Source organism: Eubalaena glacialis, chromosome 10, assembly GCF_028564815.1.
Source record: "Eubalaena glacialis isolate mEubGla1 chromosome 10, mEubGla1.1.hap2.+ XY, whole genome shotgun sequence".
In the NCBI taxonomy this organism is placed as follows: Eukaryota; Metazoa; Chordata; class Mammalia; order Artiodactyla; family Balaenidae; genus Eubalaena; species Eubalaena glacialis.
This window is the reverse complement of record NC_083725.1, coordinates 7592839-7612561: the sequence shown is the minus strand read 5'-3', so window position 1 is coordinate 7612561 and position 19723 is coordinate 7592839. Positions and strand designations below refer to the sequence as shown.

At 53.4% G+C, this 19723-nt stretch overlaps 1 protein-coding gene across 5 annotated transcripts in view; it reads left to right on the top strand.

The window, feature by feature from the left end:
- The window catches only part of ST3GAL4 (ST3 beta-galactoside alpha-2,3-sialyltransferase 4), a 32445-nt gene extending 13099 nt beyond the window's left edge, over positions 1-19346 (top strand). For 3 of the 5 annotated variants that reach the window (XM_061203156.1, XM_061203158.1, XM_061203153.1), the window contains 10 exons: positions 12143-12215; positions 12494-12599; positions 13020-13100; positions 13297-13394; positions 13587-13647; positions 14106-14201; positions 14299-14488; positions 15124-15267; positions 18763-18906; positions 19178-19346. In XM_061203156.1, coding sequence (XP_061059139.1) covers positions 12200-12215; positions 12494-12599; positions 13020-13100; positions 13297-13394; positions 13587-13647; positions 14106-14201; positions 14299-14488; positions 15124-15267; positions 18763-18906; positions 19178-19264 — 1023 coding nt within the window. In that variant the 5' untranslated portion in view covers positions 12143-12199 and the 3' untranslated portion in view covers positions 19265-19346. The remainder of the gene's footprint in view (positions 1-12142; positions 12216-12493; positions 12600-13019; positions 13101-13296; positions 13395-13586; positions 13648-14105; positions 14202-14298; positions 14489-15123; positions 15268-18762; positions 18907-19177) is intronic. The other 2 variants (XM_061203157.1, XM_061203154.1) reach the window with 1 other exon arrangement.
- Positions 19347-19723: the final 377 nt, after the last annotated feature.

The window sequence follows — 19723 nt, the reverse complement described above, 5'->3', positions numbered from 1 at the left end:
GGAGTGGGACATAAGGAGAGATAAGAAGGGCCTGTGTCCATTGGATCCGTGAGGGGGAAAGATGAAGCGCATTCTGGAGTCTGAGACCAGCTGCTTCTACTTCTCCATGGTAACAACCTTAGAGTCCCTCTTACCTGGCATATCCACCCACCCTAGGAGGAAGTGCCCTGTTTTTATCTCCATTTGACGCAGCAGAAAACTTGAGATCCAGAGAAGATCCAACACTTGTGCAGCCAGTAAGTGGTCGGTCCGGAATTCAGGTCTGGGTGTGTGAGAGTCCAGAGTTTACATTCCTTTTTTTTTTTTTTTTTTTCCTCTCCTCTTTTCCTTTTAGCAAAACTTTAGTTGAAAGTGTATCACACTCACCCGTTAAAAAAAATTAAACATAAAAAGAGTATACAGGGCTTCCCTGGTGGCGCAGTGGTTAAGAATCTGCCTGCCAATGCAGGGGACACGGGTTCAGGCCCTGGTCTGGGAAGATCCCACATGCCACGGAGCAACTAAGCCCGTGAGCCACAACTACTGAGCCTGCACTCTAGAGCCCGCGAGCCACAACTACTGAGCCCGTGTGCCACAACTACTGAGCCTGCGCGTCTGGAGCCTGTGCTCCGCAACGGGAGAGGCCGTGACAGTGAGAGGCCCACGCACCACGATGAAGAGCGGCCCCCGCTCGCCGCAACTGGAGAAAGGCCTCGCACAGAAACGAAGACCCAACACAGCCAAAAATAAATAAATAAATTAATTAATTTTTTAAAAAAAGGGTATATGATATAAAGAAGGCCTTTCTCCCATTCTAGACCCCTGCCCCCTTAGTTTCTTCCGCATCCTTTTAATAATCTATTCCTTTAGCGACATATCCACGTATATGCGTGTAAGTCTTCTGTCAAAAGGGCATGAGATACAAAGAACACTGCTCCCCACCTGCCTTTTTAAAGTTTCATCATGTACTTGGGAGATCATCTGGTGGCAACGTGCATGCATTTGCATCCTCTTTTTCACAGCTGCGTAGCGTTCCGTTCGTTGTTTGTGTGGTGATGCTCCTGAACAGGTCCTTGTGGATTTTCGGTAGAATTTCAAGTCATTTACATCTTTCACTGTCACAAATAGTGCTGTCTGTAAAGACTGTGATAGAAAAGTTCATGCAAATATAGGAGACTTTTCTGTAGAATAAACTTCTAGCAATGGAATTCCCAGGCTCAGGGGATTTCGACAGATACTGCCAGGTCACTTCCAAAAAGGTCACCCTGATCCACTCCTGACCTGACAGAGGGCCTGTTTCCCCACCTCCCCAAGCAGCGTGGGCTCTCAGGCCTCTGGAGCTTTGCTGTTACAATCAGTGAAGAATGGGTCTTTCCTCTGTGCCATTATATTATGTACTGTCAACTGCTCATTCATGTCCTTTGCCTATTTCTCTGTCTGATTTGTTGACTTGTTTCCTTATTGACTTGCATGAGCACATTATAGGCTAAGGGAATTCATTGGTCTGATACATGTTATGTTGCAGAGATACTTTTCCTAGTTTGTCATTTGTTTTTTAACTGTTCATCCTGTCTCTCTCCCCCTTCTCCCGCCGCCCTGTGCTTCTTAAATCTTTATGTTGTTGAATTTATCTTTTATAGCTTCTGAATTTTTGTCTTAAAATCTGTACTCCCTTTTTTCAGTATAAAAATATTTCAAAATATAAAGGATAATAGAATCCCGTGTGACAGCCAGATTTACAAATGTTAATGTTTTTGCATATTATGTCTGATTTTTTAAAAGAAATAAAATATTAGAAGAATAGAACTAAGCCCTGTCCTCACAATCCATCCCAGTTTACTTGATCTCTTCCTAGAATGTAATGGTCACCAAGAGTTGGGTGATTCCTCCATGTTTGTTTGTTTGTTTTTTAATTCTTTTAACTCACACACGCTATATATAGTCTTGTGTGTTTTTAAAATCCATGAGATCATACTATAAGTATCTGTTTACAGTTTTTTGAAACCCTTAAACATCAGGTTTATCCTAATAGATCCATAGAGAGTACTTTCTTCAGTTTAAATGGCTGTATTCAGTTGTGTGATGATACAGTTTATTCAGCCATCCCTCCACTCTTGGACATTTAAGATGTTTCCACTCTTTTGCTGTTGCCACAGTGCTGCAATAAACATCCTTAGTGTGTGTACACGTACAAAGGCAGGTCACTCTGGGCTACACCTAGACGTGGAATTGCTGGCTCGTAGAGTGTGCACGCCTTCAGCCTTACTAGATACTATGAAGTACCTTTTGTCAATGAACAAAGCCTTTATGTCCGTGAACTCTAAGCCTTTATGTCAGTGAACGCCTGCCAGCAATGTGCAAGAAGTGATATTCGGTTTTAATCTGCATTCCCTGGTCACTTAGTGAGGTTGAACATCTTTTCATGTTTGTTAGGTGTGTGGGTTTAAGCTGTGAATTGCTTTTCCTGTCCTTTGCTTTATTCTCTTTGGTTCCTTGGTCTTTTTCTTAATTGATTGGAAGGATTACTGCTCCATCCAGGTATTTGTTGATGATATGCCTTCTCTGACTTGTCCGAGGCTGGAACTCTTCACCACTGCACCACTGCCTCTGCCTGTGGCCGAGCAGCTTTGTGAGCATCTGTTCTGCAAAGGGGGCGCCACTCAGGAGAGGGGTCTGATCAGGGGCCTGGGCACCTTCTCTAGGAGGTGCTGTACCCGGAAAGGGAGAGTGGCTTCTCCAACGAAGCCTCATCTCTCTCCTCCATCCCATGCTCCTCCCCACCCCAGTAATGCAACCCTGAGCCTGGCTAGTACGTGGGATCCACGTTCAGTGCAGGCAGAGTCTGGGTGGCAGTCCCCCGTCTGCCTGGGCAGCTGCGTGTGTGCCATGAGTGCAGTGGACCCAGCGGCTGGGAGGAGAGGTGAGTGCAGTCGTGGTTGTGGTGTCAGGTGGGAGCTCTGGACCGCTCCCCATGCTGGGCTGGGGCAGACCTGGAGCGGAGAGGGGCTGCCACGCACTGGGGGAGGCCCAGACCAGGCGTCACCTTCAGCTTCCAGGGGTCGAGTGCTTGCTCTGGGCTCAGCCGGTACTAAGGCTGCGGGCTTTCAATCCTGGGATATGTTTTGAGGCTCCCACACCTCCCAGAACTTGTTCTTGCTACTCCCATTTCACAGATGGGAAATCTGAGGCCCAAGAGATACAGGACCTTATCCAGGGACAGCCGGCCCGTGACCACAGAGGCTGGGTTGGACCTCAGGTCTGTGTCCAAACCCCTTTCCTCTGCTTCCAGGAGGCCAAGGGTACTTGGAGGTCTGGGGCTTGCTGGCTGGGATTTTCGCCCAGGCTGGCCCTCTTGAGCAAGTAAGGAGGAAAGGAGGTTTCCTGGATAATAGGGTGTCTCCAGGCCTGTAGCTCTCCTGGGACCCCACAGAGTATATTGACATCAGCTCGCAGTGTGGTCCAGCAACCTTGGAGCTGGTGGTAATTAAAGGGAGTCAAAGGTTAACCCTAGCCAGTTCTGCAGAAACAACACCTTCTTGGTATAAGGGTGTGTTTGTGAGCATGGCAACGTGCCTTTGGCAACAAATGTGGTACTGGCTGGCTGTGCCAGGTCCTGAGCTGACCTCTAACAAGCCCCTGGCCCCTTGTTTGACCAGGTCACGGCAAAGTAAGGGTGTGGAAATTTTTAACTTGGCGAAACTTTCTGTTCACACTTGTTCTGCTAATTTGCTCATTCATTTAGACATCTGTTCATTTCAATATTCGTCAGTTACCTACCACACATCAGGTGTTTCATTTGGTGCTGGAGATACTGTGGGCCACAAGAAGTCCCTGCTTTCTTGGGTCCTATGATCTCGTGAGTACGGGAGACGGTGTGGTGTGCCTGCTACAGAGGAAATGAAACAGGGCGACCGGGTGGGACAGACTGAGGGAGTGGTTGGGTAATCTGGGACCCGGCGCCAGGAGGAAGCATGGAAGCGTGAGTGCCAGGGTCCTTGACGGGTGGCTGGGGAGAGCAGCCTGGGCTTGGGTCCCAGCAATGATTCCAGATCCCCCCAACATTTATACTGTAATCAACCCCCCTGACGAGGACTCAGCTGTGAAACTGCTGGCACTGACCTTGCCTCCTCCTCCATCCTCAGACGGGCTTGGGGTGCAGATGGGGGCGTGTGAGCTAAGATTCTTACCTTCGGGGAGGGGAGGGTGTGTTTAGGAAGTCTGGTGGGGCCTCGGGGGTCACCCGGGACCTCTTCAGTTCAGTGGCCGTCCAGCTCTGCTCCATGTAAGGTTCAGTCCTTAGTGCTGTGCTTTCTGGCCACAGAACAGGCTGAAAAAGTGTCTTTTCAATGACGGCTGCCGCCTCAATGTAAATAATTTTTAAGGGAATAGTTTACTTTTTTTTTTTGTAGTGAGTCATTGAAATCCAGCGTATGGGCCCCACAGACAGCGCTCCTCAGCGCAGACTAGCCGCATTGCAAGTGCTCCATGGCCACGTGAGGCTGCGGCCACCTCACCGGATGGGACACGGCGGGGCTGGGGCAGTCCACCGTCTTCAGAAAGGGCATCTGGAGGCCGGAGGGAGGGAGGGGACTGGCCATACTGGGGGTTTCAAGCTCCAGTTCCTGCAGGGCCTTCAGCTTTGGCTAGATTCGTTGGCTCCTGGGTGGGAGGTATGAGGAGGGAAACGTGCCCCGGAGCCTGGCGCCGGTCGACTCGACGGCCACACCGGCTTTTTTCTTCTTTTATTGTGGGCATGAACCTGTACTGTTGACTCCCCACCCCGTCACTACACTTAAGCTCTTTTACCCAGCGAATGGAATTCAAAGCTCCTGCCCCACCCCGGCCAACTCCAGAAGTATGATTTTCATGTGGTTCTCGGTGGTGTCTTGTGACCGGCAGCTGATAAAGTGGAGAATACAGTGTTTCTCTGCAGGAGGCTGCAGGCCTGGGCTGTTGGAGATGCCTGTTGGGGGTGGAGGGTATCCTGTGGACCCCCAGGGTGGGGAGCAGAGAGCCTTCCTGCCCTGCAGGTGGAAGCCTCTGCAGCCCCTTTCCTCCAAGCTTGGATGGCTGGACAGATGCCCCATCTGCCCACTGGTGGGCCTTGAGGCAGTTGGTCAGTTACTCTGCCCTCTGCCGCTTCACAAGAGCCCCGGGCCAAGGCCAGCTCCCTCCCTACTGGGCCGGCGGGGATCACGCTGTGCTGTTCAGGCTGTGTCTAGCCAGCGGCCAGGCCAGAGGGGCTGGAGTGGGTATCTGACCTATTGCTACCGCCTCTTCCCCTCTTGCTCTGCCTGCTCTGTGGCGGTGTAGTTCCCGATGAGTAAATTAATTCAACAAACTTGTGTCGAGAGCCTGCTGTGTGCCAGTCACTGTTCTAGACATTGGTGATACAGCATCGAACAAAACAACAGCAAAAGTTCTTTGCAAGCCAGGGAGGGGGATCTGAAATATGAGGTGTAGGGGGGATTTTTGACCAGAGGTGGAGAAGATGAGTGGAGAGCTGAGTGGGTAGCTACCAAGCCTGTGTCTAGGGGAAAAGCATTCCAGGCTGAAGGAACAGCCAGAGCGGAGGGAGTGGGCCTAGCCCAGTCAAGAACAGTGAGGCTCGTTTGAGTAGAGCAGACTAAATGAGGGAAATGGGGAAGGAGGGCAGAGAAGTGCTGGTGGGGAGATCACGTGTATTCTTACAGGTCAGAGCAAAAGACTTGGCCTTTCTCTCTGAGTAGATGGGCGCCATGGAGGGTTTTTGAGCTGAGGAGAGGGGATACAGATGATCCATTCTGGAGAATCGCCGTTAGTTGACTCCACCCAAGAGTGGCTGATCATAACACAGTGCGACTCCAGTGGCCTGTGTCCTCACCTTGCCTTACCTCGCAGTTGTATTAGTTACATTAAATTCACCGTCCAGCTCAAGCCCCCCCTGGAATAACGGCAGAGGACTCGAAGCTGAGAGGAATCGCTGCGGGTTAGCTGGCACTGTCAAGATTCACACGCCTCATGGACACATGGCGGGAGATCCCCGAGAGGAGATGTTTGCAAGCATCTGTGGTAGCACAACCCCGCTCTTTGGTTCCAGAGGGTAGCCACACAAGCTCAGGGCCCGGGGGACCTGCCTTACCAGCTGAGGGCTGTTGGTTCCCTGCCAACGAAGCAGCACGGCCGTGAGAAAGTGAACGCAGTCTTTGCCAGCATTCGTGGAAGTCTGATGTCCAGATGGAGGGCACTAGTAATCCCGTGAATACAGCTGCGGGCTTTGAAGACATGCTGGAGGGCTTCCAGGGGAGCCAGGCGATGCGGGGGCCGGAGACTGTGTCTCATGAGGCAGCCTGCCTGAGAAGGGGCGCAGGAGGCACCTCTTAGCTGTCAGAAGCCTTTGAAGGACTTGGCTGTGACGGAGGGCAGCTTCCTCCTGTTGCCCCAGAGGGCTGCAGGTGGGCCCTCCGAGGATCTTGGCGTCTTCGCAGGATGGTTTAGGGGCGGTGGAGGGCAGGAGTTAGGAGTGCACCCCTGGAGCTAAGCTGCTCACTAGCTCGGCGACCCTGGGCAAGTTGCTGACCCTTTTTGCACCTCACTTCCCTGTCTCCACAATGGAGGTAATAATAGTGTTTAACTCATAGGGTTGAGATCATACTTGGACAGCCCTTAAAAGTACCTTGCAGAGTAGCTCTCAACATGTGGTAATGTCTGGCGACATTTGGTTGTCAGGACTGGAGAGCGGGGGTCATACTGGCCTCTAGTGGGCAGTGGTCACGGTGCTGGTAACCATCCAGCGGTGCACAGGATAGCCTCCACAGCGATGACTCACCTGGTCCCCAAAGCAATGGCAGTGAGGTTGGCACCCCCCTGGTGTTGCACATAGTAAGTGCACAATACATTTCAGGATCAGTAAGGGATGCAATACAGTTTTAGTCTCATCTTATTACTTGTGTGTCAGATGTTTATAAAACATCTGCTATGTTCTAGGCACTGTAATAGAGTCTGAAGATATAATGCAGGCCTGGACCACAGAGGTCATAGTCTCATGGGCAAGATACGAAAACACAATAATGTAATATAAAATTATATTATGTGATAAAGCATCTTCTCTAAGTGCTCTGGTAGACTCTTGGTATAAACAAGCTTCCAATTTCAGAGGCCAGAGGATAGTGGGCAAGCCATGAAAATAGTAATTATATAATACAAAAAGTTTACTACCTATTAGGTGCTAAAATCAAGATATAAACAATTTTTGTGGAAAGAAAAACATTGCTTAGAGATGTCAGAAAACACTTCGTAGAGGAGGGGCCGGTGCTGCAGAAGGAGTGAGATTGTTGAGGCTAACGGGGGCTGCGGAGGGTCTTCCTGCTGGAGGAAAGCCCGTGCAGAGGTGGGGTTGTGGAAGAAGGCAGCACCTGCAGCGCACGTGGCAGGAGCTCCGAGATGCACATGCAGGGCTTGGGGCCTGGGACTGAAGTGCCCTGGTTGCCTCTAAAAAGCTTTGATTTTTCACTGAAGGAATGGGGAGGGATTGAAGCAGGAGGGTGGTTTGATCCAAACTGTTTCTGAGAAAGATACCGTGTTGGCAGTTCTGAGGAAGAGGCTTGAGTGAGGAAAGACTTGTGGCGAAGAGACCAGTTAGGAGGCAGATAAATTGGCGTGAGATCTAGAATCAACCTGTGGCTCAAGAAGAGGAGATGCAGGCTGCTTTCCGAAGTACTTCTGAGGCTCTAGACTGTGTAGCCTTCACGCTGCGCTGAGCTTTATCAAGCTTTACATCCCAGTGCCGCCTATAATGGCGAGCGTTCAGTGGGAGTTCAGCAAGTGTTTGCTGGAACGAGGAACTGGGGGTAGAGTGGGTAGCGTTTCGCACGGATGGTGTGAAGGCGAAGGAGATGTTGGGCGGATGAGCTGACGAGGATGTGGGGTGGGGGGGAGCGGGGAGATGCGGGTCCAGTTGTGGACGTGTTACGTGTGAGAGTTTAAGATCATCCAGGGAGGATGAGCTGTAGAAAATCAGAAATATTAGGACAGGATCTGGGAGAGAAATTACAGAGCTGAAAAAGAGCTTGAATCATCAGGGTTTGAGTAGTAGTTAAGCCTCCGAAAATGAATGAACCTGGCCTGTGAAAACAAGCCGAGGGAGAACAGAGGCTCAAGGGCAGCTCCCTGGAGAACGCCAGCACTTAAAGGAAGTGGAGCCAGTTTGGAGGAAGCCTGGAGAGAGTCTTGACCTGGAAGCATCGGCCTATTAGCTATTAGTAGCAAAGGCTTCAGAGTACGGGGAAGAGTGAAAATAGATCTTTTTCAGGTTTGACCATTAAGAGGCCACTGAAGGCTTCCACAAGAGCGATGTCAGCATAAGGACAAGGGTGGGGATCAGGGGTGGAGTAGGGGTAGAGGGTTGAGTGGGAAGTGAGGATGTAGCACAGATTAAGGAGTGTGACCACTGGAGCTCAAGATGGAGATGCAGAGGTAGCTTGAGGAGGAGGCAGAAGCAGAGAGGGGGTTTGTTTTGTTTTGGGTACAGGGAGACTTGACTATGTTTCTGAGTCAAAGGGAGTGGAGGAGGGGGGAGAGGTGGAAGCAGCAAGGCAGAGGGGACCACTGGTTGGGAGCAATGCTGGAAAGGTGGGCGGGGACCCACCCAGTATCCGTGTGGGGCAGGAGCTGCAGGTGGGTCTAGAGGTGGCAGGCAGGCAGCTCCAGGTTTTCCCCCCAGAACTGAGGGGCAGTGACATTGATTGCGGCTTCTGCCCCACTGGTTTTCCCATCGCCCTTCTCAGGAACATTAAGCCACAGCCCTTTGATGGGCCCAAGGGCTTGGAGGGGCCTGGCGTCATGCCATGTCCGTGGGTGACGCCCAGTTCTGTTCATCTTGGTACAGCGTGTACCCACTGAGTACTTGCTGTGTGAGGCTTTGAGTGCCAGGCAGCAGGAGGCTTCTGTTCTTCACCCCGTCCTCCAGTTCTGCCCCTTGGCGACTCCGTGGCAGGGCTCAGCAGCCTCACTGCCGCGGGGGACACCATGGTTCTTAGCAGAGCACCAGGAGGGCACACAGCCTTCCTGCCTTGGGGTCAGCCTTACCTAGCGGGTCGGGTGAGCCAGTCTCCTGGGCAGCTGGTGGCAGGCAGAGGTTGCTGCACCTTGGACATGAGTGGATCAGATTTCTGTTCTCCTGCCCAGGTACCCTGCTGTGACTTTTCTTCTGTCCTTTTGTCCCCAGGGGCTGTCAGTGATATGGGACAGCTGCTGGGAGAAGGCTCCCACTTGTCCCAAGGCAGCAGCCAGCCCAAGAAGCCCGTGCTCCTGGAATCCTGGGGGCTGAGCCATCCTCTTGCCTTGGCCAGCAAGGGGAGGGGGTGGGTGGGTGGATGACATCCCTGGGGGTCTCTCGGAGCAGATCCCAGGACTAGCCAGTCTGATTAGCACAAGACCAGCACAGTTTAGGAGGAAAGTGCAGAACTTTACTGGGGAAGAGGTCAAAAAAGAGTAGTTGTCTTGTTGCTCAAGACCCATCACCTCCGGCCACCAAAGTTCTCCTTCACTGAGGACAGCCGAGTCCTTGACTTTCGGTTACTGCAGAGCACACTCTCTGTAGTGTTCTCCATTTTGGCTGCATGTTAGAATCACCAGAAAGGTGAGCTTTTTTTGTTTGGTTGGTTTTTTACTGGCCAATGCCTGGGCCCCATGCCCAACCAATTAAATAAGACTTGGAAAGTGGGGTCTAGACGTCAATAACTGCCTCAGCTTCTCAGATGATTGCCTCGTGCCCCGAGTGCTGTGACCTACTGATACAGGGAGATGGAGTACAATGGACTGAATCCTGATCAGAAAGGAGGACTGAGAGCGCGGAGGGCGGGAGAGGATGCAGTTCATAATGTAAAGAAATGTGAGAGCCTGAAGGATCTTGTTTAGAGCTTTGCAGCTCTCAGTGCGGTCCCAGCCTAGCAGCAGGGCACCACCTGGGAGCCGGTTAGAATGTGGACCCACGACACCCACTGAGTCAGAATGTACACATCAAAGATTGAGAACCGTGCTTTTGCCATTATCCGGACCAGTGGTTCTCAACCTTGGCTGGGTTAGAATCGCCCCTGGGTGCTTGAACAAATTCCAGTGCCAGGCCAGACCACTTAAGTCAGAATTTCCAGTTATGGGACCCAGATACTGCAATCCTCCTGTTCAGCCAAGGTCAAGGACATCCATCTTGACAAGTGCTTCTCAAGCTTGAATGTGCATGTGAATCATCAGGGGATCTTACGCAAATGCAGTTTCTCATTTGTGCATCTGGAGGGGCCTGGGATTATACATTTCTAATAAGATCCCTGGTGAGGCTCAGGCTGCTGATCTGATAAATATATTTGCGTCACAAGCATTTATTAGGCCAAATTCCCAGTTTTACAGCTGAAGAAACTGAGGGTCAGAGAGGGAAAAGTGACTCCCCCAAGATAACCCAACATGTTATTCATTCAGTACTTGCTGAGCACTGGCTATGTGTCAGGCAGTGTGCTAGATGCTGGGGCTCGAGCTGGGAATAAGACAGATCCGATTCCTACCCTCACAGGGCTTATATGCAGTGGGGGAGACAGACAGAGAGCAAGTAACTAAACGAATTACAGATCAGGAGAAGCGTGTGAAGGGGATAACGTGGTAGGGCATGACTTGGCAGTTGTTGTGGGTAGGTCGGGAAGGCAGGCCACCCTCGGAAAAGCAGTAGGTCTTGACTTTCACTGGGGTCTGCTGATTACAACTCTAGAGCTTTTCTTTACTGGACAGGACCATCCCCCATTCCCACTGGGATTCAGAGATGGGCCCTCCTGACCCTACTGAAAACATATGGCTCTGGTCCCCACCCCTATCCCTTTCCCCCACCCGGCTTTCTCATTCTTGGGTATTAGTGGACTCAGGGTGGAGCCCGGGGAGTGCCCCTGGGAGCAGAGCATCGACTCCATAACAGGACAGTGTTCAGGATAATAGATTTATGATTTCTAACAAAAACCAGACCTCGTCCAGATGCGGTCCCCCACCATTGAGAAATAATTTGAGATTTTTCATTTCTCCCCAAAAGAGCACAAACACTAGGGCTTCCCTCCCTTTCCTGATCCTTCAAAAGAATCACGTGGGGAGCTTGTGACAATGCCCATCCCAGGTCCCACCCCAGCTGGCTGAAGCTATCCCAGGAAAGGGCCCTGGAATCTGTGTTTAGTATGTGGCCCATCTGATTCCTACAACCCAGATCATTGGGGACGATGTCATGGAGAGAAGAAACTGGCGCTCTGCGCGCATCCCGTGCCTCTGTGTGTGGCTGTGAAAGCTGCAGAAATTTCTTCCCGGTGACTCAGAAGCATGGTCCTTGGCTGGCTTTGTGACTAGAGGGACCTCACTGTTTATGTGCATGTAGCAACTCACCCCTCCCACAGCCCTGTCCTTACCTTGCCAGCCTCTGCCCTTACCTGAAAGGGTCTCCTTTCTCTCCTCTGACCAACCAGACCCTTCTCACTCTCCGTGCTCCTATTCAAACAGCCTGCCTCCGTTGAGTTTCCCCCGTGTACCTGGTGGTGACGGCTTGGACACTGTTTGTACTCAGCCAGAGTCTAGAAGGGCTGCAAGAGGGCTTGTGGACCATCTGATGATCCCACAGTCACCCCAGGGCCTGGCCCGAGCAGATCTATTCGGGTGGAATAGTGAGAGATTGATGACAGAGGGGTGGACGGTGGCCAGAACCAAGGGAATGCCTTGGATATGGAGAAAAGATAAACTTCAATTGTGTAAAATGTGAATCACGCCCTTGTACAGTTAGCTTAACTTTCATGTAGAAAATGGGTGGAGGTACATCTGTTTCCTGGAGCTGGCCCTTCCGAGGTCCAAGTGAGGGAGAGGACACAGTGAGGGGAACCGTGCCAGGGAAGCTGTGGTAGGCTGGTCTGGCCTGGGACGGAATTCGTGAAGGGTGGGACTTGGTTTCCCTTTCTGGGGCGTAGGCCCCACCTGGACCGCTGATGCTGCCTTTGAGGGGTTAGGGAGATGTCCAGGGTGAGGAGGGCCGCTCCCCGGATGGCCGCCCTGGAAGCAGCTTTGTGCTTTCTGGAGGCGGGAAGAGGCAGGCTGTGGCTGTGTCCTGCTCCGGTGTCTAGGCGAGAGTGTTTGTGGCGCTGACCAGACACCTGTGACTCCTACCTCCTAGGTGGCCCGAGGCAGCCGGGATGACAGCTCTCCCCAGGAACCCTGGCACCTGAGAAACATGATCAGCAAGTCCCGTGAGTATTCTCCAAGAGCTCCCCACCCTGAGGGGTGGGCTCCCCAGAAGCGGTCTTTTAAGCATCATCCTGGGCCCCGCCGGGGGTTGTGGAGGGACTGACACGGAGCCAGGGGCCCCTGTCTTCATCTTGAAGGACAGCAGAAACACTTGGGTCCAAGCCCTGAGCCAGAGAACTAAGGCCAGGCGAGGGCCTGCTTTGAGCCGGCCTTGCAGGGGCCCCAGCTGGGGCAGCTGAGAAGGTGCCCTAGGGCGGTGCCTGCCTGTTTCTGCTTCCAGCTCTGTGCGTTCGCCCCGCAGGCTGGAAACTCCTGGCCACGCTGGCTCTGGTCCTGGTCGTCATGGTTTGGTACTCCATCTCCCGAGAAGAGAGGTACACTGAGCTGTGAGTCCATCTTTCATGTCCTTCTGTGGGTTCCTCTTGGGAACCGGGCTCGGGGATGGAGCATCGTGAGGTGGGGACCTAGTGGGGTGACAGGAGGGTTCAGGGAGCCAGGGCATGACCTCTCCCGTACGCTACAGCCCAGAATCCTCTGTGAGGGGAGTTGGTGGGTTATGGGGGGTAGGGCCTGGGATGACTCCCCGGGGCCCTCAGCCAGGGAGTTCAGGAGAAGGAAGAACTGGGTTTGCAATGATTTGGTTTCAAAGTGGGACTTGGGCTGACACCGTTCCAGCCTGCGAGTCGCTCTCCAGGGCCTTGGGGCCAATGTGCCCTGGGAGGAGGTGGAGGCTGCCTGGAAAGCTGGCCCCCCGGGGCCCGGGAGGTCTGACTGGAGCGCCTGCCTCTCTCCTTTTCTGTCTCCAGCTTTTATTTTCCCATCCCAGAGAAGAAGGAGCCATGCCTCCAGGGTGAGGCGGAGAGGATGGCCTCCAAGCTCTTTGGCAAGTACGTGAGGATGCAGGATGGGCCTGGTTGCCGGCTGGATGGAGGGAACCGTGCTGGCGGACATGGGTCAGGTGCAGCCTGTGAGGGAGGGAGAGGCCTTGGTGTGTACACATAATGTGAGTCAGGGGTCTGACCCAGTTTCTGGCATGAAGACTAATCTCTTTCCCATTCCTACCCTGCCTTCACCTCGGCGCAGCTACTCCCGAGAACAGCCCGTCTTCCTGCAGCTTAAGGATTATTTCTGGGTCAAGACGCCATCTGCCTACGAGCTGCCCTACGGGACCAAGGGGAGCGGTAAGTATCCGCCTGGTCAGGTGGGAACGGTGGCCTCACCTTGGCCACGCCGCTTCTCGTTTTTTGCTGTCCGTGGTGCCAGCGCCCAGGTTCTCAGCCAGGCCTAGATGCTGGGGTCAGGGCAGGGAGGGCTGGCGGCCTTTGGGGAGCTAGCTGTTGTCCTCAGCCCCTTCCGTTGCGGTTCTTTTGTAGAAGACCTGCTCCTCCGGGTGCTGGCCATCACCAGCTACTCCGTTCCAGAGAGCATCCAGAGGTAAGAGGCCCTCCGTCCTGCCCCAGCGTGAAACAGTCATGGTCCAGCACCTGCCGTGAGCCTGCCTGTCTCCAGGGGAGGCGGGCACGCCAGTCCCCACGGCAACTGAGCCTGGGCATCAGGCTGCTGGAGTGGGCAGAGGCTGCTGAGGGTATTGCCATGGTAACAGGCAGGCCTGGGCAGCAGTCGGGGGCTCCGAGATGGGATTTCTTCTTGGTACTCCCCAGGCATCTTCCCTCCTCCCCTCTGTCTCCCCTGTGCTCTGCTCAGTTTCCTCTCCCTTGAAAGCCCAGGGCCGCAGGGTCGGCATGACCAGAAGCAGGACTCCTTGGACATGCCTGGTCCGTGGGGGCCAGGGGCTGAGGGGCTGAGGGGGCCTGGGCAGACCGGGCCAGGAGAGTGAAGCGGGGCAGGAGCGGGGGCTCCTTCTGGGTCTCACCACCCTGTTCCCGTGGCAGCCTCAAGTGCCGCCGCTGCGTGGTGGTGGGGAACGGGCATCGGCTGCGCAACAGCTCTCTGGGAGAGGCCATCAACAAGTACGACGTGGTCATCAGGTCTGTATGACCGCCCTTCCCTCTTCTGTTTGGGGGGCGACGATAAACAGACCCAGCGGGGCTCTAGGTGACGGGCACCCTCCTCCCTGCCTCCCAGGTTAAACAGCGCGCCGGTGGCTGGCTACGAGCATGACGTGGGCTCCAAGACCACCATGCGTCTCTTCTACCCTGAATCCGCCCACTTCAACCCCAAAGTGGAGGACAATCCTGACACGCTGCTTGTCATGGTAGCTTTCAAGGCCATGGACTTCCACTGGATTGAGAGCATCCTGAGTGATAAGAAGCGCGTACGTGGAGAGACTGGCGGGGGTGAGGTCGCAGCCTGGGGATGGGGACGCCGCCCGGGTCAGGCCCTGCTGCTCCATCACGTGTGCCCCACGGTCCTCAGGAGTCAGGCAGCAGCCGCGAAGGGCACCCCAAGCTCGAGGCTGCTTGGGACAGAGAAGCTGCCAAAATATGTTTGCCAGTGAGAAGCTTGGCAGCAGAGGGACCAGTTGGTAGTCATCTCCAGGTGGAGGCAGGTTAGAACAGTCAAGATCTCTGTCCTTCTAGGTGGACTCCAGAAAGTCCGCTCTGTCTCTTTGCCATCCGGTTGACTGCTGAACTGTCCATTTTTTGCCACGTGTTCAGCTAGCCCCTTCTACCTGCATGCCTATACTTGGAAGTGGGCAATGGTTGGAGCCCATACTCTCCATACCATGTCACCTGGCCTCCCCTGGGGGGTGCCCCGCTCCCCTCTCTCCCTCCTCCTCTCTTCTGGTCTCCTCTCCCACCTCTGGTGTAGGCCTCCACGTCCCTCTCCTCACCCCGCACTCCCGAGGGCCTGTGCCATCAACACAGGGGCCCCGTCCCCTGGAGAAACCCCTCCCCACCTCCCCGTTTCAACCCACTGGCTCTCTCCCTCCCAACCCCACCCGCCTAGGTGCGAAAGGGCTTCTGGAAACAGCCTCCCCTCATCTGGGACGTCAACCCCAAACAGATTCGGATTCTCAACCCCTTCTTCATGGAGATTGCAGCTGACAAACTGCTGAGCCTGCCGATACAGCAGCCATACAAGATTAAGCAGGTGATGATGGGCTGCAGACGGACGGGAAGCCAGAGGGTTGGGGTTCTCTGTGGGAAGTAGGAGGGACTCCCTAGAGGCTCCAGAAGGCCAGGGAGGACCCCAGGCAAGGGGAAAACAATAGCAGAGACTGCAGCACGCATCTGAATAACACACAGCCCCCAGGCACACACCTGTAATCAGAGGGAGGTATTCTGGCTTTTACAGCAAGGGAGGGCACACACTCTTGAGATGCTCCGGGGCATCTCCAAAATGAGGAGTCAGGGAAGGACTTGGGGGCTAGAGGTAGAGGATGGCTTTGGCAGGCGCTGATCAGAATCTGTACACTGCGGATTTGCTGGGACAGTCAGTAGTCTTTTTTTTTTTTTGGGCCGCGGGCCACACGGCTTGTGGGATTTTAGTTCCCCGACCAGGGATTGAACACGCACCCCCGGCAGTAAAAGCGTGGAGTCCTAACCACTGGACCGCCAGGGAAGTCCCAACAGTCAGTAATCTTATGTTTAGGATATGGAGCCCAGCCTGAGCCCTGTGGTTACTATTTGATCACTTCATCTGTGATCCAATCTTGGAGCATATTGGTCTAAAGGAGGTAAAAGAATTTGAGGGTGCAGTTGGTCCTGCATATCATGGTTTGGTAGGTGTGACCGTTTGGGAAGTCAGGGTGCAGTTTGCAAGTTCCGGTTTTGGTTTCGGCTCGCAGTACCCTCCCTAGTGGCCTTCTGCTGGCGGGCTTTGGCACACTGGGTTGCTTCCCAAGCAGGTACTTCCACCGTATCTTTGAGCCCTCAGAGAGGCTGTGTAGGGTAGGAGACAGAAGTAATGATCAGACATAGACAGGACTCACGGTGCTACCTGCTGTATGGCCTTGGGCCAGTCAGCCACTCAGACCCTTGGTTTTCTTATCTGTGGGGTGGGGAAAATAGGAGTACTGACCTTTTAAAGCCATTCTAGAATTTAAAAAGATAATTACATAATGTGCTTATCACGGAGATTGGCACACCGTGAATGCTCGACAAATATTTGCCAAGTTTTGAATAAATGATTTTATTCTTTCTTTTTTTTTTTTTCCGGCCGCGCTGCATGGCTTGCGGGATCTCAGTTCCCTAACCAGGAAGGGACTGAACCTGGGCCACGGCAGTGAAAGACCGGAATCCTAACCACTTGGCCACCAGGGAGCTCCCCATGATTTTATTCTTTACTGAATATCTACTACGATTCAGCTTCCTATGTTGAATGCCTGCTTTTGTGACTGCTCAGCACCAGGCCCCAAGTTTGCATGCATGGGGAATAAGACATGCTCTCTGCCCTAAGGAAACTCGGTCTAGCGGAATAAACACGCAGGATGCAGCCTGGAATGGCAAAATGCTCCAATAGAAAGTTGTTCCGAGTGCTGCGGGGTCTCAGAGGAGGGGCGGAACTCTGCTTGGGGCTGTCTGGAGATGGTGCCACCGGAAGAGGTGGGGCTGGAGCTGGGCCCTAAGAGGTCATGGGGCCCATCAAGCAGAGAATTGAGGGAAGGTATTTCATTTGTCAAGAGCAAACAACGCCCCTGGCACTGAGTTCTAGTGCACATGGAGTTGGGTGGGGGGCAGCAAAGAGAAGTTTTATGGCCCTGATGGCAGAGGGTGACTGCTAGAGAGGGAAGCCAGAGATTAGGACCAGAACCCAGCTCCTGGTAGGAGGAAGAGGGAGAGGAAGGGATGAACTTTAGTTTCCTGTCACTGCCTAACAGATTACCACAGTTTAGAGACTTAAAACAACACCCATGTATTGGCTCATAGTTCTGGAGGTCAGATGTCCAGTACAGCATGGCTGGATTCTCTGCATAGGGTATACAAGGCTGAAATCAAGTTGGCAGCTGGGCTGCGTTCTTGTCTGGAGACTCAGGGGGTGAAATTTGCTTCCAAGTTCATTCTTGTTGTTGGAAGAACTTGGTCCCTTGGGTTGCAGGACCGAGGCCCCCATTTCCTGGCTGGTTTTCAGCCTAGGGGTGGTACCCTCAGCACGTAAGAGCTGCCTGCATGCCTTGCTGTCTGGTCCCCTCCATCTTCAGGCCAGAAATGCATGGCAAATCCTTCTCATGCTTCACATCTCGCACTTCCTCCACTGCTGATCTCTAGACCCAGATGTAAAAGCTCATGAGATTAGGTCAAGCCCACCAGGACTATCTATTTTACAGTCTACTGTGCCATATTAAGCAATATAATACAATGTAATATATCTCATCATATTCATAGGCTACACACACTCTCAAGGGCAAGGGGTCATTGGGGTTCATCTTAGAATTCTTCTGCTACAGCATTTCTTTTAAGGTGAAATTGAGAGATGTATGACAATTCTAGGTTTCCAGCACAACTGGGTGGACGGTAATATGTTTAACAATTACAGGAATACACGGGGAGAGAAGAGTTTGCTAGAAGGTGATGTATGTGTGGTTTGGCAGAGGTCTGAACTGGATGAGATGACACAGTGGCGGTAAAAGCAACAGGGCTGAAACGGAAGGCCGGGGCAGGCAGTGACATGAAAGGATAGGAGAGCTCAGAAAGGGAAGCTGGGGAACACCTGGCCTTAGGGGATCTGACAAGGTCCGGGGAGTGGAAGGCAGGTCATCCCTGCTGAGGAAGGCGGTTTGTGAGGTTAGAATATCAGGTGGCCCATCCCCGTGGATGGCTCAGGGGTGGAGAAAGTGAGGTCCTCATAGCAGCCCATACGGTGGGAGGTGGGGGAGGTGCTGCTGTCCCCACTTTATAGGAGGGAGAGCCCACCCTCATGAAGGGCACACAGCCCAGAAATGTGAGAGCCTCGGGGCTTCCAGGAGAGGTGAGGTTCTCCAAGGTGGAGAGCAGAACCTGTCCACTCCTTGAGTGACTTGTTTAACGGTTGTAAGCCTCAGTTCCCCATCTGGAAAATGGGGCTAATAATACTATCTACCTCAAAGTGTTTTTGTGAGGACTGGATGAGGTGACATATGGGGTGAAATACTTAGCATAGTGTCTGGCACATAGCAGGTGCTCCGAAAATCATAGATGTTATTATTACTATCATTTTTGTCATCTTGATTGCCATCATCATCCCCAAAGGCCCAAACCCTCCCTAGACGTGTTGAGCTATAGTATGCAGTATGGTAGCCACGAGCCACATGTGGCTTTTTTTTTTTTTTTTTTTTTTGGCTGCGATGCACGGCTTGCAGGATCTTCGTTCACCGAGCAGGGATCAAACCTGAGCCGTCGGCAGTGAGAACACGGAGTCCTAACCACTGGACCACCAGGGAATTCCCCACATGTGGCTATTTAAATTTAAATTTTAATTAAAATTGAATAAAATAAAAAGTTCAGTTCCTTAGCTGCATGAGCCCCGTATGGCTCGTGGCTGCCATATAGGACAGCACAGATGAAGAACATTTCCATGATACTAGAAGGTTCTGTTGCAGAACGCTGGCCTAGAGGTGCTGAAAGAAGCAGGCTCCCTCTAATACCTTCCCCACGCTTTGTCCCTCAGAAGCCCACCACAGGGCTGTTGGCCATCACCCTGGCCCTCCACCTCTGTGACCTGGTGCATATTGCTGGCTTCGGCTACCCAGACGCCCACCACAAGAAGCAGTCCATTCACTACTACGAGTATATCACACTCAAGTCCATGGTGGTACGTGGTCCCTGCTGGGGAACTGGGTGGGGCGGGCCAGCCTGGGGACACGGAGTGAGTGAGGGTGGTCCCAGAGGTAGCTCACCGTGAGGTCACACAGAGAGTCAGATCTGGAACCAAGGCATCTGGACTCCCAGGCCAGCGTCCCCTGTATTCTGTCTTCCTTCCGAGAGCCGGCATGGGGAACGGAGCTCCTGGGGTGTGGGCTTACGGGGAGGACCGGGGAGCTGCCTAGGAGTTCCTCAGCTGGCTTCCTTGGCTGTCTCCACAGTGGTCAGGCCACAATGTCTCCCAAGAGGCCCTGGCCATCAAGCGGATGCTGGAAATCGGAGCCGTCAAGAACCTCACGTACTTCTGACGGGGCAGGAGCTGTACCCATCCGCCTGCTCACCCTGCTGAGTGCCCCTGTCCGTGGCCGTGGGGGGTGCCCGGTGCCAGCTTGGACTCACCCTCCCCTGCGTGGGGAGGAGGCCAGGTCTGAGACGAGGCTGTGTCCCTGGCTGCTCTGGTGGAGGCCAGATCGAGTCAGGGTGGCGGCCCTGAGGCAGCAGGAGCCCGGCCAAGGCACGGGGCTTGTTGCTGTGGCATCCCCTCTCTGCCAGCGCCGGGAGATTATTTAACGGGCTATTTAATTAAGGGGTAGGAACATGCTGTGGGCTGGCCCCGTGGCATCCAGAGAAGGGGGCATATTACAGTGGTCTGCTCACTTTTTACACAAAAGTGATGGACCCACTAAGGCCTAGACCCAGAGCAGGCCTCCCAGGAGGGCGAGGCGTCTGGAGTGGGCGGTGCCCAGAGTGGGTGGTGCCCTCCAGAG